This window comes from Heterodontus francisci, chromosome 1, assembly GCF_036365525.1.
Source record: "Heterodontus francisci isolate sHetFra1 chromosome 1, sHetFra1.hap1, whole genome shotgun sequence".
Classification (NCBI taxonomy): domain Eukaryota; kingdom Metazoa; phylum Chordata; class Chondrichthyes; order Heterodontiformes; family Heterodontidae; genus Heterodontus; species Heterodontus francisci.
In genome coordinates, this window is record NC_090371.1 from 73962506 (window position 1) to 73976420 (window position 13915).

At 42.2% G+C, this 13915-nt stretch overlaps 1 protein-coding gene across 1 annotated transcript in view; it reads right to left on the reverse strand.

Moving 5' to 3' along the window:
• dcaf12 (DDB1 and CUL4 associated factor 12) overlaps window positions 1-11480 on the reverse strand; it is a 158787-nt gene extending 147307 nt beyond the window's left edge. The window contains exon 1 of the mRNA XM_068031735.1: window positions 10968-11480. Coding sequence (XP_067887836.1) covers window positions 10968-11024 — 57 coding nt within the window. The 5' untranslated portion in view covers window positions 11025-11480. The remainder of the gene's footprint in view (window positions 1-10967) is intronic.
• Between the last annotated feature and the right edge of the window lie 2435 nt (window positions 11481-13915).

Here is a 13915-nt window from a genome sequence, read left to right on the forward strand (position 1 = left end):
CAAAAATTTAATTTCAGCAGTCATTTGAAACATTAAGACAAAATAATATGAGACACAGGATTAAGCAAAAAAGCAGGTGCAATGGTGACCAACAAGAAAACAGGTATTCCAATTTTTTTGAAGTAGTAATACATAAATCTAAGAGATGCAGTCATGGAAGAAGTGCAGTGTTTCCTTCCCTCTTCAAAAAGCAGCAAAAATGCTTATGTCATCTTCTACCTTCAAAATCATAAATTAATTGTTAAAACCCCAGGCTGCTTAACAAGCAGTCTAGAATTTACTCCACCCTCAAATAATATAAGCAGAATATTTTAAACAACAAAAATGGATAACACAAAATACATAGCAGGGTGGCTGCAGATCCTCCATGAGGCTGAAAGATGGTTATCACAGAAATATAAACAAGCCTCTTTAAAAAAGAGAAATCTAAGAGCAGAAGGGATAACAAAAAGGCAAAAGGTCAACAGTCAGATATGCTAATTCCTATTACAAAGGAGCTGAAATGCTTTAATTAACCATGAATAGGGTCTTGAAACTGTAGAGGTGAAAAGTACTATGCAAAATACAAAAAACAGCTCAGACAGCAAAAAGGGATGAAGTAGAAAAGGGATGGGAGAAAAAGAGCAAGAAAACGAGAGGCACGAAGCAGCTATGAGGTTTTAGCAGGTAGGTGGAAATGTAACAATGCGGAGGTGATGCACTGAGCAGAAAGTAAATGTCTAAAAGAAAAAGAGTTTACTATTTAACCCCATTCTGTACTGATTCAAAGCCTGAAGCACTCAGTTTATGTCTTCACTCAAGTTTGGGTGTGAAGGTCGAGGCAATAGCCTTGAGGACTTTTAATTTCTTTCTCTACTTCCCAATTCTTTTGCTAGTCTTCAACAATCCTGGCTTTAGAGCCTCGGTCTACTGTGAAACAACTGATACTAACTCCTTGTCAGCCTCCACGATTTCTTTCCTGATTACACCCCTTCCATATACCAATGGAGAATGACAAGAGTGCAGGGATTCAGTGGGGAGTTCCAGTCCATTTCTCGGTTCATGCTCTTGAAACACAGAACTTCCCCGTCACTGCTGGTTTCAACAGAACTATAATTCCACATTCTTTCAGACAATGTTCTTCCTTTTCCGTTTCACTGATCATCTCAGTTTTGTGACGGTTCCTCTCTACAGAAACTTGAAATGCTTCTGATCAAACTCCTTCATTGTTACAGGGTGTGTGTGCGTGTGGGGGGGGGGGGGGTTGGGGGAGCGGGAACAGGTTATGGAGTTGGATGATCAGCCATGATCACAATGAATGGTGGAACAGGCTCGAAGGGCTGAATGGCCTACTCCTGCTCCTATTTTCTATGTTTCTATGTTACGAACGAGATGGAAGGACTGCACTGTTAATTCAGTCCCACTTCTCCACAGGTCATAACATAACATATTGCAGGTTGATAGGTAAATTGGCCATTATATAAATTGTCACTAGTATAGGTAGGTGGTAGGGAAATATAGGGACAGGTGGGGATGTTTGGTAGGAATATGGGATTAGTGTAGGATTAGTATAAATGGGTGGTTGATGGTCGGCACAGACTCAGTGGGCCGAAGGGCCTGTTTCAGTGCTGTATCTCTAATCTAATCTAATCAGTAAATTTTCCCACTTATCAAAACAGCCAACTAGATACTCTATTTGTCCCCAGAATAAACCACACCAACCAGGTTTCTTGAATAAACAATAAAATTATCCAATTATTATAAACTAAGCCTTAACCAATAATGAAGTAAATATATACGCAAATTGAAATATTAAAGCCCCATATTATCCTAGACATCGCGCACACTCACATACATCCAAAAACTGGTTAACTGGGGAAAAAAGGGATTTTTGTTTACAGCTGTTATAAAGAAAAAAACTTTTACTGAAGAGATGGAAGTACTTTGCTTTGACAAGGAGTCCCAAAGTTGAATAGTTGGCTGCAACCAGGAATCTTGTCAGGCAAGGTTGATGAACAATCTGGGTAGGCATTCAAAGAAATTCAAATGCAGAAGGCTTCACATAGGTCTCCCATCTGGTGTGCAGCAGCTGAGGCTCCAGTCCTCTGATGCAAAGTTCATTTGAAGATGCAAGGTTTCTGAAATATTCAGGAGTACTTCAAAAATACAGGAGGCAAGAGTACAACATCATACAGGCTTTTGCTTTTCAAGAGCAGGGATTCTTTAAAGAGAGCTAACAGCTTTCTTCTGAATTCCTGGCAGTTCCCTATGCTGATCCCAACTGCCTGCCTTTAGTCCAAAAACCAGCATCTTTTAACAGTTCAAAGTGAAACCAAACTTTTTTCCAGGCAAGTCTCATGCTAATCATAAATTCTCTCGTCACAACAAAAGTAGCTCTGAAGTCAAACCTCTGTGGTGTTTACTTGAAATTGCCTGCTTTCCAGTAAAAAAAAAAACTTGTTTACTGGTTAAACTTTTGTTGAATTTCCTACGAAAACAATAACACCCAAAGGTCAGTCTCATTTTAAAAACATAGATTCCAAGTTAATAAAAATATATGGAAGTTCTGTAACACCATCTCAAACTGTTTCTGCTTTTTACAAAAAAATGTTACAACTGAGGCAGGAGGAGTGCAATGTTTTTCTAGTTCCACTTCTCCACAGGTCACAACATATATTGAAATTTTTTCCCAGTTACCAATACAGTCAATCATAGACTCTAGTTTTATCCCAGAATAAGATACGCCAACCAGGCTTCTTTACTATAAAACAAACGTTTGTTATAACACAGGTGTTAACCGGTAATGGTGCAAAGCATTGACAGAGTGAGGATGAGACGTGGATGCACGCACACACCACACACTTAACTGAAAAAATAACGAGATTTACTCTTTACAGCTTTATTACAAAAAAGGACAAAAAATACTTTGGCCAGATAGTTGCTAATTCTTGAAGAAAAAAAATGCAAAGATATCAGATGTCCTATGTTTTGGTTTGGCATCCCAAATACGTGGATCTTGTCACTGGGATCTTCCTAGAACAGTTCTCGACAGGCAACGTTGAAAATCAATTTGGGCAAGCTTTCCAGGGAAAATGCAGCAACAGTGGTTTCAGGCAGTTTCTTATACTTGCTTTTCAGAGCTTCTCAAAGAGATGGGAAACTGGCTGGCTTTTCAAAGAGCTGGAACAAGCTGAAGTGAGGTTTGCTCCCTTGGCAGGTTTTCTCCACCTACCTTTTCAACCCATTGTCCATATCCCGACTCACTGTCCAAAGCGAAACCAAACACAATGTCACAAGAGTCTAGCCGCCTGACCCCTACAAATCTTGACTTGTCACTTCTTTCCCCAAGTCAAAAAAAACCCCTGCTGGGTAATTATCTGAAGACAGGTGCCTTCCAATAAGGGCTTGTTTTCAGCACGCCTTCATTCTTCCAGTAACTGTTGTTTACAAGCTCAATCCCAAAGACCTTCTGATCACTTTTTCTAAAAAAAACCCACAAAATTCCAGCATCTATGGAATCTTTTTCAGTTTTAACACACAAATCCTCTTAACAAAAAAGGAAGCACTCAAAACAAAAAACTTCAGATGCAACTGCTGATAGCCAGACAATTTTTCTCCACCTCGCCTTGTTTCATAGAAACATAGAAAAATAGGAGGCCATTCGGACCTTTGGGCCTGCTCCGCCATTCAAAAAAAGATCATGGCTGTTCCCGCTTTCTCCTCATATCCCTTGATCTCTTTGGCATTAATATATCTATCTCCTTCTTAAATATATTTATCGACTTGGTCTCCACTGCCTTCTGCGGTAGAGAATTCCACAGGTTCACCACCCTCTGAGTGAAGAAATTTCTCCTCATCTCTAAATGGCATACACTGTATCCTGAGACTGTGACCCCAACTCTGGACTCCCCAGCCATTGGGAACATCCTCCCTGCATCTAGCCTGTCTAGAATTTTATAGGTTTCTACAAGATCCCCTCTCATTCTTGTAAACTCTAGTGAATATAGACCTAGTCGACCCAATCTCTCCTCATACATCAATCCCAGGAATCAGCCTAGTAAATCTTCTTTCCCTCCATGACAAGAACATCCTTCCTCAGATAAGGAGACCAAAACTGCACACAATTCTTTTTCAGTTTCAGTTCCCCAAGCCAAATCTTGCACCCATGTGCTGCTTTTAGTCCCCAAATTGTTCCTTCCCTCTTGGGAGATTGGCAGACTCTACTTCTATAATTTCCTTGATCTTATCTCATTTTTGGCTCCCTGTGCTTATCTACTTGTTCCTGCTTTCAAAACTGCTAAAGTGCACCTCTACCCCCCACCCCCAGTTTGACTTAACATCTTACTTTAGTTGCACTAGCAAACTAAGCTCTAATGTCTTTCAATCCAACTAAAGTCTTGGTTGATATCAATACTTCTGCCCAGTGTTCAGGCTCCAGCTATCTATAGGTTTATTAAAAAAAAAACTTTTTAATGCTTTAGGGTACAGAGGGATAAGGATCAACTAAGGCTGAAAACAAAGAAATAATTTGTTTAATTGACATTTAAATACAACATTTTTACAGAAAGAGATAATTACAACCTTAGTCAGAAGTGCAACTCAATGATCAAATTCTTGTGCTTTGGGAGTCCGAGGGGTTAATTTTTCATTGACATCCTTCTTGGTCATTTTGATTGTCTCCTCTTTTCACTTTAAAATTCCTGTTTTTATATCACTCGCTCTTACTGATGCAAAAAGTGTTTCCTGATGTGTGTTTTCCCCCCTCTGTTGCTTCTACCAATTACTTTAAATCTATGTCTCCTGGTTATTGACATCATAGAAAGTTTAAGGCACAGAAAGAGGCCACATGGCCCATATATCTGTGCCGGCTGAAAAACAATCCATCTACTCTAATCCCACCTTCCAGCATTTGGTCCGTAGCCCTGCGGATTACAGCACTTGAGGTGCGTATCCAGACTCCTTTTAAATGAGTTGAGGGTATCTGCCTCAACTGCCCTTTCAGGCAGTGACTTCCAGACCCCTACCATCCTCTAAGTAATAAAGATATTCTTCATCTCCCCTCTATTTTTCTACCAACCACTTTAAATCTATGCGCCCTCATCACTGACCTCTCTGCTAAAGTGAATAGGCCCTTCACCTCCACTCTATCCAGCATCACTGCAAAAGCAAATAGATCTTTCCTATACACTTTACTTAGGCCCCTCAATTTTACACACCTCAATTAAATCTCCTCTGCCTCCTCTGTTCTAAAGGAAGCAACCCCAGCCTATCCAATCTTTCCTCATAGCTCTCCATTCCCAATATTGTCGAAAATCACCTTTGTACCCTTTCCAACAACTCAGCCAATTTTTGTATCATCTTGCAATGCAGTGACCGGAACTGCACACAGTACTTTACTGAGATCTGACTAGCGTTATGGAGCACAAAATGAGGCCATTCGACCCATCGAGTCAATGCCAGCTTTGTGCAGAGAAATACAGTCAGTCCCACTCCTCTGCTCTATCTGCATAGCCCTGCAAGTTTATTCCCCTAAGTGCCCATCCAATTTCCCTTTGAAATCACCAATTATCTCTGCTTCCACCACCCTCGTAAGCAGCAAGCTCTAGGTCATTATCATTCGCTGTGTAAACAAGTTCTTCCTCACATATCTAGCCCAAAAACTTAAATCTGTGTCCCTAGTCCTTGTACCATCAGTTAATGAGAACAGCTTTTCTTTCTCTACCTGATCTCAACCTATCATCTTGTACACCTCTATCAAATCTCCCCTCAATCTCCTTTGCTCCAAGGAGAACAACCCCAGCTTCTCCAACCTAACCTTGTAGCTAAAACCCCTCATCCCTGGAACCATTCTGGTAAATCTCCTCTGCACCCCACAGGACAAAGCATCACCAAAGCCTGTCCAGCTGAGAGCTAGGAGAAAATCCAGCAAGCCAAAAGGAAGGCGCCCGGCTGTGAATTCTACATTTCAAATTGTTCAGAGAATTGGAAGTGATCCCGTCTTCAGACTGAAATTTCAACCAACAGTGAAATCTACAAACACCCCAGGCTGACAAGGTTAAAAGAGAAATTGACCTCAGAGAAGATTCAACAGGTTTACCGCAAACCACAAAACCCTAGCGCGCATCATACCATTCACCCCTTTTCCTCTCCATCTGTCTCATGTGTGCGTGCGAGTGAATGCCTGAGTGGGCGTGACAATTGAGATAAGGCACATTGCTCAATAAATAATCTTCTGTCTTAAACCTATAAGAAAAACTGTCACTGTCTGTTTATTTGACAAATAAATAACAAGTGTTAAAACCCCAATAACAAAAACACTTTCTGCAGTCAGGTGGGAGTTGAACAGTGGGGACCACCCACACCCCTCATCACTATCAATATATCCCACCGTCTTCAAAGATATAGGCACATGGACCCCCAGGTCGCTCAGTCGCTGCACACTCTTTAGAAGTGTGCCATTAAGTCTATTGCGTCTCTCCCTATCCCTTCTGCCAAAATGCTTCACCTCACACTTCTCTGTATTGAATTTCAACAGTCACAATCTGCTCATTGTACTCGCCTCGCTATGTCCTGTTGCAGTTGTTTGGCTTCATCCTCACTGTCTGCTGCACCTTCAAGGTTGGTATCATGGCAAGTTTTGAAATTTTACTCTGCAAGTCATTTATATATATCAAAAAATATGGCCCTAGCACTGAACCTTGGGGAGCACCAATGTCCACCACCCTCCAGTTTGAAAAATAACTATTTACCAGCTCTCGCTTTTTTCTGTCCTTAAACCATTTTTTTTAAATCCAAGCTGACACAGACCCTCATATTCCATGAGCCCAATTTTGGTAACAAGCCTTTTATGTGGTACTTTCTCAAAGGCTTTCTTAAAATCCATATAGACAACATCCACTGCGTTCCCTACATCAAACTTCTGTAACTTCACCAAAAAATTCAATTAGATTAGTCAAGCACAATCTGCCTTTAAATCAGTGTTGGCTCTCCTTAATTAACTCAAACCTCTCCAAGTACCTAATGATATTTTACCCTGATTATTGTTCGATGACTTTACCCATATATGTTAAACTAACTGGCTGACAATTACTAGGAATGTCCTTATACCCTTTCTTGACTAAGGGTGTCACACTCCAATCCTCTAGCACATCCCCTGTATCTAGGGAAGATTGGAAGATTATGGCAAGCCCTTCCACTATCTCCACCTCCACATAGTTTAGTAACTTGGGATACATGCCATCCGGACCAGGAGACTTATCCACTCTAAGCATAGCCAGCCTTTCCATAACATTTTGCCTATCAATTTTCATCGCATCCATTAACTCAATCATCTCTGCTTCAAACAATATTTTGTCAGAATCTTCTTCCTTAGCAAACACCAACACAACGTACTCATTAAGTATTCTCGCCTTGCCCTGCACCTCTAAGCATATATCACCCTCTTTGTCCCTAATAGGCCCCATCCGACCTCTTACTGACCCCTTACTATTTACATGCTGATAAAAGGGAACCCAAAAATCTTCTATGTTGACTGCCATTCTATTCTCATATTCTCTTTTTGCCAGTCTTATTTTCCTCTTCACCTCTCCTCTCAACTTATTGTATTTGGCCTGGTTCTCACTTGAAGAATTTACCTGATATGTATTCTCTAGCTCCTTCAGCATCCACAGAGCCCTGGCTTTGACTCCCCTGCTTTTCCCTCTTGTTGGAATGTACCAAGCATTCCATGCAGCTCAAGCTTAACCTCCCTTCTCTTATACCCTATGCCTCAACCAAGAAAGGAAAATATCCCATATGGCTTCTTAACCACCTTATCTAACTATCTCACTATCCTCAGGGATCTGTGGACATGCACTCCGAGGTCCCTCTGATCCTGTACACTTCTCAGAATCTTACCATTTATTGTGTATTCCCAAGTGTTGTTTGCCCTCGCTAAATGCATCACCTCACACTTCTCCAGACTGAATTCCATTTGTTACTTTTCTGCCCACCGACTAGTCTACAACTCTCTTCCTCGCTATCAACAACTCGGCCAATTTTTGTAACATCTGCAAACCTCTTAAATCATGCCCCTTGCATTTAAAGTCTAAATCATTGATATATTCCACGAGCAGTAAGGGACCCAGTACGGAGCTCTGTGGAACCCCACTGGAAATAGCCTTCCAGTCACGAAGACACCTGTCAACCATTACCTTGTGTTTCCTGCCAACTTTGGATCCAACTTGCCACTTTCCATTGGATCCCATGAGCTTTTAATTTTCTGACCAGTCTCCTCAAGTGGGACCTTGTCAAAAGCCTTGCTAAAATCCATGTAGACTACATCAAATGCACTACCTTCATCTGCTGGTGGTTCAGAACATTAACAATTATGCCACTTTTTAAAGACTAAGGCGTTCTCACTCAACCAATATTATCAAAAAACAAACCAACTGGTTACTGCTCTCATAAGATGCTTGTGGCACCTTGCTATGCACAACATGGCTGCCACATTTACTTGCATAAGTTATTTTGGGACATTTGAGATGCATAAGTCAGATGCTACATAAATGTGAGTTATTTCCTTTGCCTACACTCAAATACACAAGGCAAAATAATCTTCACAAGTCGCTAATAACAGTTTTTTCTCAACTTAAAATTTATTCAAGTTTCCATTAAAGTTACAAAGAGAACTTCTGTAATACTTTTTTTTAAATCGACAGTTATTAGTTTTCCATCTAGCCTACTGTACAGAGACATTTATCAGTTCACTAGTCAATATTTCTTGGCACTGCACACGGCGAATCTAGGATCCAAGTGTAGGCTTCAGGTGAGGCATGGTTATAGGCTAGAGATAATTAGACCAGGACATAGCAACATAATTCATTCATTCATTTATTTATTTATTTAGAGATACAGCACTGAAACAGGCCCTTCGGCCCACCGAGTCTGTGCCGACCAACAACCATCCATTTATACTAACCCTACAGTAATCCCATATTCCCTACCACCTACCTACATTAGGGGCAATTTTTAATGGCCAATTTACCTATCAACCTGCAAGTCTTTGGCTGTGGGAGGAAACCAGAGCACCCGGCGAAAACCCAAGCAGTCACAGGGAGAACTTGCAAACTCCACACAGGCAGTACCCAGAATCGAACCCGGATCCCTGGAGCTGTGAGGCTGCGGTTTCAAGTCATACATTCAATCCTTTTTTATATTGCCATTATCAATTCCAATGTTAGCACTCATAATAAAAACTGCCTATGTAAACTTGTCACATTCTACTTACACCTTACTTCCGCCCGTGATGGTGTTGCAGCAGATCCACTGGAGAAGGGTGTAACTTCAGCATGACAAGTTTACAAATAATTTTTTTTTTTTTAAGATTAGAAATACAGCACTGAAACAGGCCCTTCGGCCCACCGAGTCTGTGCCGACCATCAACCACCCATTTATACTAATCCTACACTAATCCCATATTCCTACCAAACATCCCCACCTGTCCCTATATTTCCCTACCACCTACCTATACTAGTGACAATTTATAATGGCCAATTTACCTACCAACCTGCAAGTCTTTTGGCTTGTGGGAGGAAACCGGAGCACCCGGAGAAAACCCACGCAGACACAGGGAGAACTTGCAAACTCCACACAGGCAGTACCCAGAATTGAACCCGGGTCCCTGCAGCTGTGAGGCTGCAGTGCTAACCACTGCGCCGCCCTAAATAATGATAAATGCTCATGTAGGAATTTATAATGGATAAAGTTGGCAGGAAAAGTAATATTTTAAATACATTACAGATCATTAGCAAAACATTGGTTAATCTGGGAAGCAGAGAAGTAATGTTGGTTAGGGCATAGAAGTGCCTTGGCTGAGGAGCAAGGAGATGCAAAACTAAGGAGCTAAACTGACACTGCATTACATGCTTACGTAGGTAGTTTCTTTAATAAATGTGGATTTATGAATTTATAATGAAAGAAGCCGACACAAAAGTGGGACATCATGAAAACAGGAAGTAGGGTTTTGTCGGCAGGAAGTACATGCAGATCTAATTTTTGCTGTATTACAGCTAACACATAATGGAAATAAGTATCATATTCTCAGGAGCATGACATCACAAAGGAAAAATGACTTCACAAAGCAGTCTCAACTGATTTTTGAATTACAATAAAGCATAAAATCTTATTGAAAGCCAACAGAAATGTTTCAAATTTGAATCAGTGAAGCCAGGGATGCTTTGTCAGGGACTGCACCATCCAAAAATCTAACATTCCCAAAACCAAGACTGCAAAAACCAAGGTTATTAATAGGAAAATGTACCTACAGTCTATACTAACAGAAACAAGAATGTTCCATCAATATACAATAATAATTATTCAATACCACAAATGTAAGAGACACTTGGTTTGACTGTCCAATGACTGTGAACCTTTGAAACTCAGTTCCAACAATGGGCATTAGCAGTTTTCTCATTGCACAATAGTGGAAAATATACAAGTTATAACTGATCTTAAATTGCGTACATTTAAATTACAGTTTACATACTTTACACACATTTTTAAGAGCTAATCGTCCTCCCCATCATCTGACATCCCTTTACATTGATGTAACTGAAATGGAGAAACTTCGTTTAGAGAACCTCAACTCAGTATTAAAAACCCATATAATGTTTTAGTTCTGACATTAGATTATATTACATCCAAAAGTGCACTAGATTACTTAAAATAAAAGCCGAATCCCATACATCCTCATGACGATTATAAACTTAGTAAAAAAAAAGACCAACCCTTCCTTAGGACTGCGGCATACATAAAATACAAAGTATTAAAACAGTTAATCCATTCCGATTGTCATCAGAAACGCGGGACTGATAAAAAATTACAGACCGAGTCAAGGCGGGAGGAGCTGAACTGCCGAATGTGGGTGTGCAGCAACAACAGAGTCCAGCCCCGCCCGACAGATCATTTAAAGTAGTCAAAAGAGCATGAGCGGCCTCGCCGCGTCCTACCTGCTCCGGCTCTAGTTCCGCAGCCTTTCTCTTTCTGCTAACTATTTTTCTCGCCATGATGTGGAAGGGAAAGTCGTTGAATCCACATGGAGGTAGAGTTAATAATAAGCGATTCAGTGGGCAGGCCTCGGCGGAGGGTGCGAGATGAAGAATTATGTAACTTTTTTAAAGTATACACTAAAAAATAAAGAAGCCCACCACATTAGAATTTACTACTGTGATTATTTTGAACATATAATTCTCAAACAACGTGTGTAGTCGGCGTTATTTTATTTTAAAAAAAACAGCCCGACGCCGTGCGTGCGCGCACGCGCACACTACCACTGAGCGAGCCTGGCGTCAAACAACCACTTCCGCCCCGCCCCGTCAGTGCGCGGCCTAAAACCTTCCGTTCCGTCAGTGCGCGGCCTAAAACCTTCCGTTCCGTCAGTGCATAGCCTAAAACCTTCCGTTCCGCCCCGTCAGTGCGCGGCCTAAAACCTTCCGTTCCGCCCCGTCAGTGCGCGGCCTAAATACTTCCGTAAATAAAAGCAAAATACTGCGGATGCTGGAAATCTGAAACAAAAACAAGAAATGCTGGATTCACTCAGCAGGTCTGGCAGCATCTGTGGAAAGAGAAGCAGAGTTAACGTTTCGGGTCAGTGACCCTTCTTCGGAATTCTTCCGTTCCGTCCTGTTAGTGTGCGGCGGATAGCCTTCCATTCCGCCCCGGCACTGCGCCGTCGATAGTCTTCCGTTCCGCCGTGTAAGTGCACGGCCGATTGCCTTCTGTTCGGTTCCGATCATGGGAACTGTGGGAGTGCTGTCCTTTCCAAGTCTTCTGGTTGTGTCGCATTTTGGAACCCATTAAATCTTTGTTCCTAGTTTGATAGACCAATAAGGGTGACAATTTATTGCTTCTCCTCCCACTCCAGCCATCGGATCACCAAACAGAATCAGCATAAGAAATACCCCTTTTAAGGCACCGCTAAGAGGGATCAATCAAATTAAAAGAAGCTCAACAACAGTCAAGAACAGGCAGGTAGTTTAGGAGACCTCTGAGTGTGCCTCACTCTCCAACAGGTATCTAGTACTGAATACTGAGGAAAGTGATGGTTCATCTGTGGAGAGCAGCCAGAGCCAAGGCCATGGCACCACAGGTAGCTCAGCTGCACTGGGGGTGGGGTACAGGGAATACTGGAAGAGCCATAGTGTTAGGAGATTCAAAAGTCAGGGAAACAGACAGGCATTTTTGTGGCCGCAGATGTGAATCCAGGAAGGTGCCAGGGTCAAGGATGTCAATGAATGGCTGCCGAGCACACTTAGGGGGAGAGGGTGAAAAGCTCGCAGTCGTGATCCACATTGGTACCAATGATGTAGGTAGGATGAGGGTTGTGGTCCTGCAGAAAGTGTTTACTGAACTAGGTAAGAAATTAGCAAGCAGGATTTCAAAAGTAGCAAAAGCAAAATACTGCAGATGCTGGAAATCTGAAATAAAAGAGAAATGCTGGAAATATTCAGCAGGTCTGACAGCATCTGTGGAGAGACAAGCAGAGTTAATGTTTCAAGTCAGCGACCTTACATCAGAACTGGCAAAGGTTAGAAATGTAATAGGTTTTAAGCAAACAAAGCGGGGATGGGGCAAGAGATAACAAAAGGGAAGGTGTTGATAGGACAGGGTCACAGAGAATAACTGACAAGAAGGTCATGGAGCAAAGGCAAATGGTATGTTAATGGTGAAAGACAAAGCGTTAGTGCAGAGAGGGTGTTAATTGACAGAAAAATGAACAGCCTTGGCCCAAAGGACAAACATGAAAAAAAACAGTGGGCAGCCACATAGTAAAAAAAATGACTGATGAAACAAACTAAAATAAAATAAGAAAAACTAACTAAAAATAAAAAGGAGGACCCGTCATGCTCTGAAATTATTGAACTCAATGTTCAGTCCAATAGGTTGTAGTGTGCCTAATCAGTAAATGAGGTGCTGTTCCTCGAGCTTGCATTGATATTCACTGGAACACTGCAGCAAGCCCAGGACAGATATGTAGCCATGAGAGCAGAGGGGGGTGTTGAAATGGCAAGCAACCGGAAGCTCGGGGTCATCTTTCGGACTGAGCGGAGGTGTTCCGCAAAGAGGTCACCAATCTGCATTTGGTCTCCCCAGTGTGGAGGAGACCACATTGTGTGCAGAGAATACAGTATACTACATTGAAAGAAGTACAAGTAAATCGCTGCTTCAGCTGAAAGGAGTGTTTGGGGCCTTGGATAGTGAGGAGGTAAAAGTGGAGGTATTACACTTCCTGTGATTGCATGGGAAAGGGATGAGGTGTTGGGGGTAATGGAAGAGTGGACCAGGGTGTCATGGAGGGAATGATCCCTTTGGAATACTGACAGGGGAGAGGAGGGGAAGATGCGTTTGGTAGTGGCATCATGCTGAACGTGGCGGAAATGGCGGAGGATGATCCTTTGGATTTGGAGGCTGGTAGGATGGAAAGTGAGGACAAGGGGAACCCTGTCGCGGTTCTGGGAGGGAGGGGAAGGGGTGAGGGTAGAGGTGCGGGAAATGGGACGGACACGGTTGAGGGCCCTATCAACCACTGGGGCAGAATCCTCAGTTGAGGAAAATGGAAGACATATCAGAAGCGCTGTCGTGGAAGGTTGCATCATGAGAGCAGATGCGTCGGAGACAAAGAAACTGGGAGAATGGAATGGAGTTCCTTACGGCACCAATACAGTCAACAATGTACCGGAAAAGAGTTGGGGGAGGAGAACAACTCCACTCACTTCCTTCAAGTAAAAGGTGTTGCTATGGGTACCCGCATGGGTCCTAGTTATGCTTGTCGTTTTGTGGGATATGCCAAACATTCCTTGTTTCAGTCCTACTCAGGCCCCCTCCCCCAACTCTTTTTCCGGTACATTGATGACTGTATTGGTGCTGTTTCCTGCTCCCGCCCCGAACTGGAAAACAT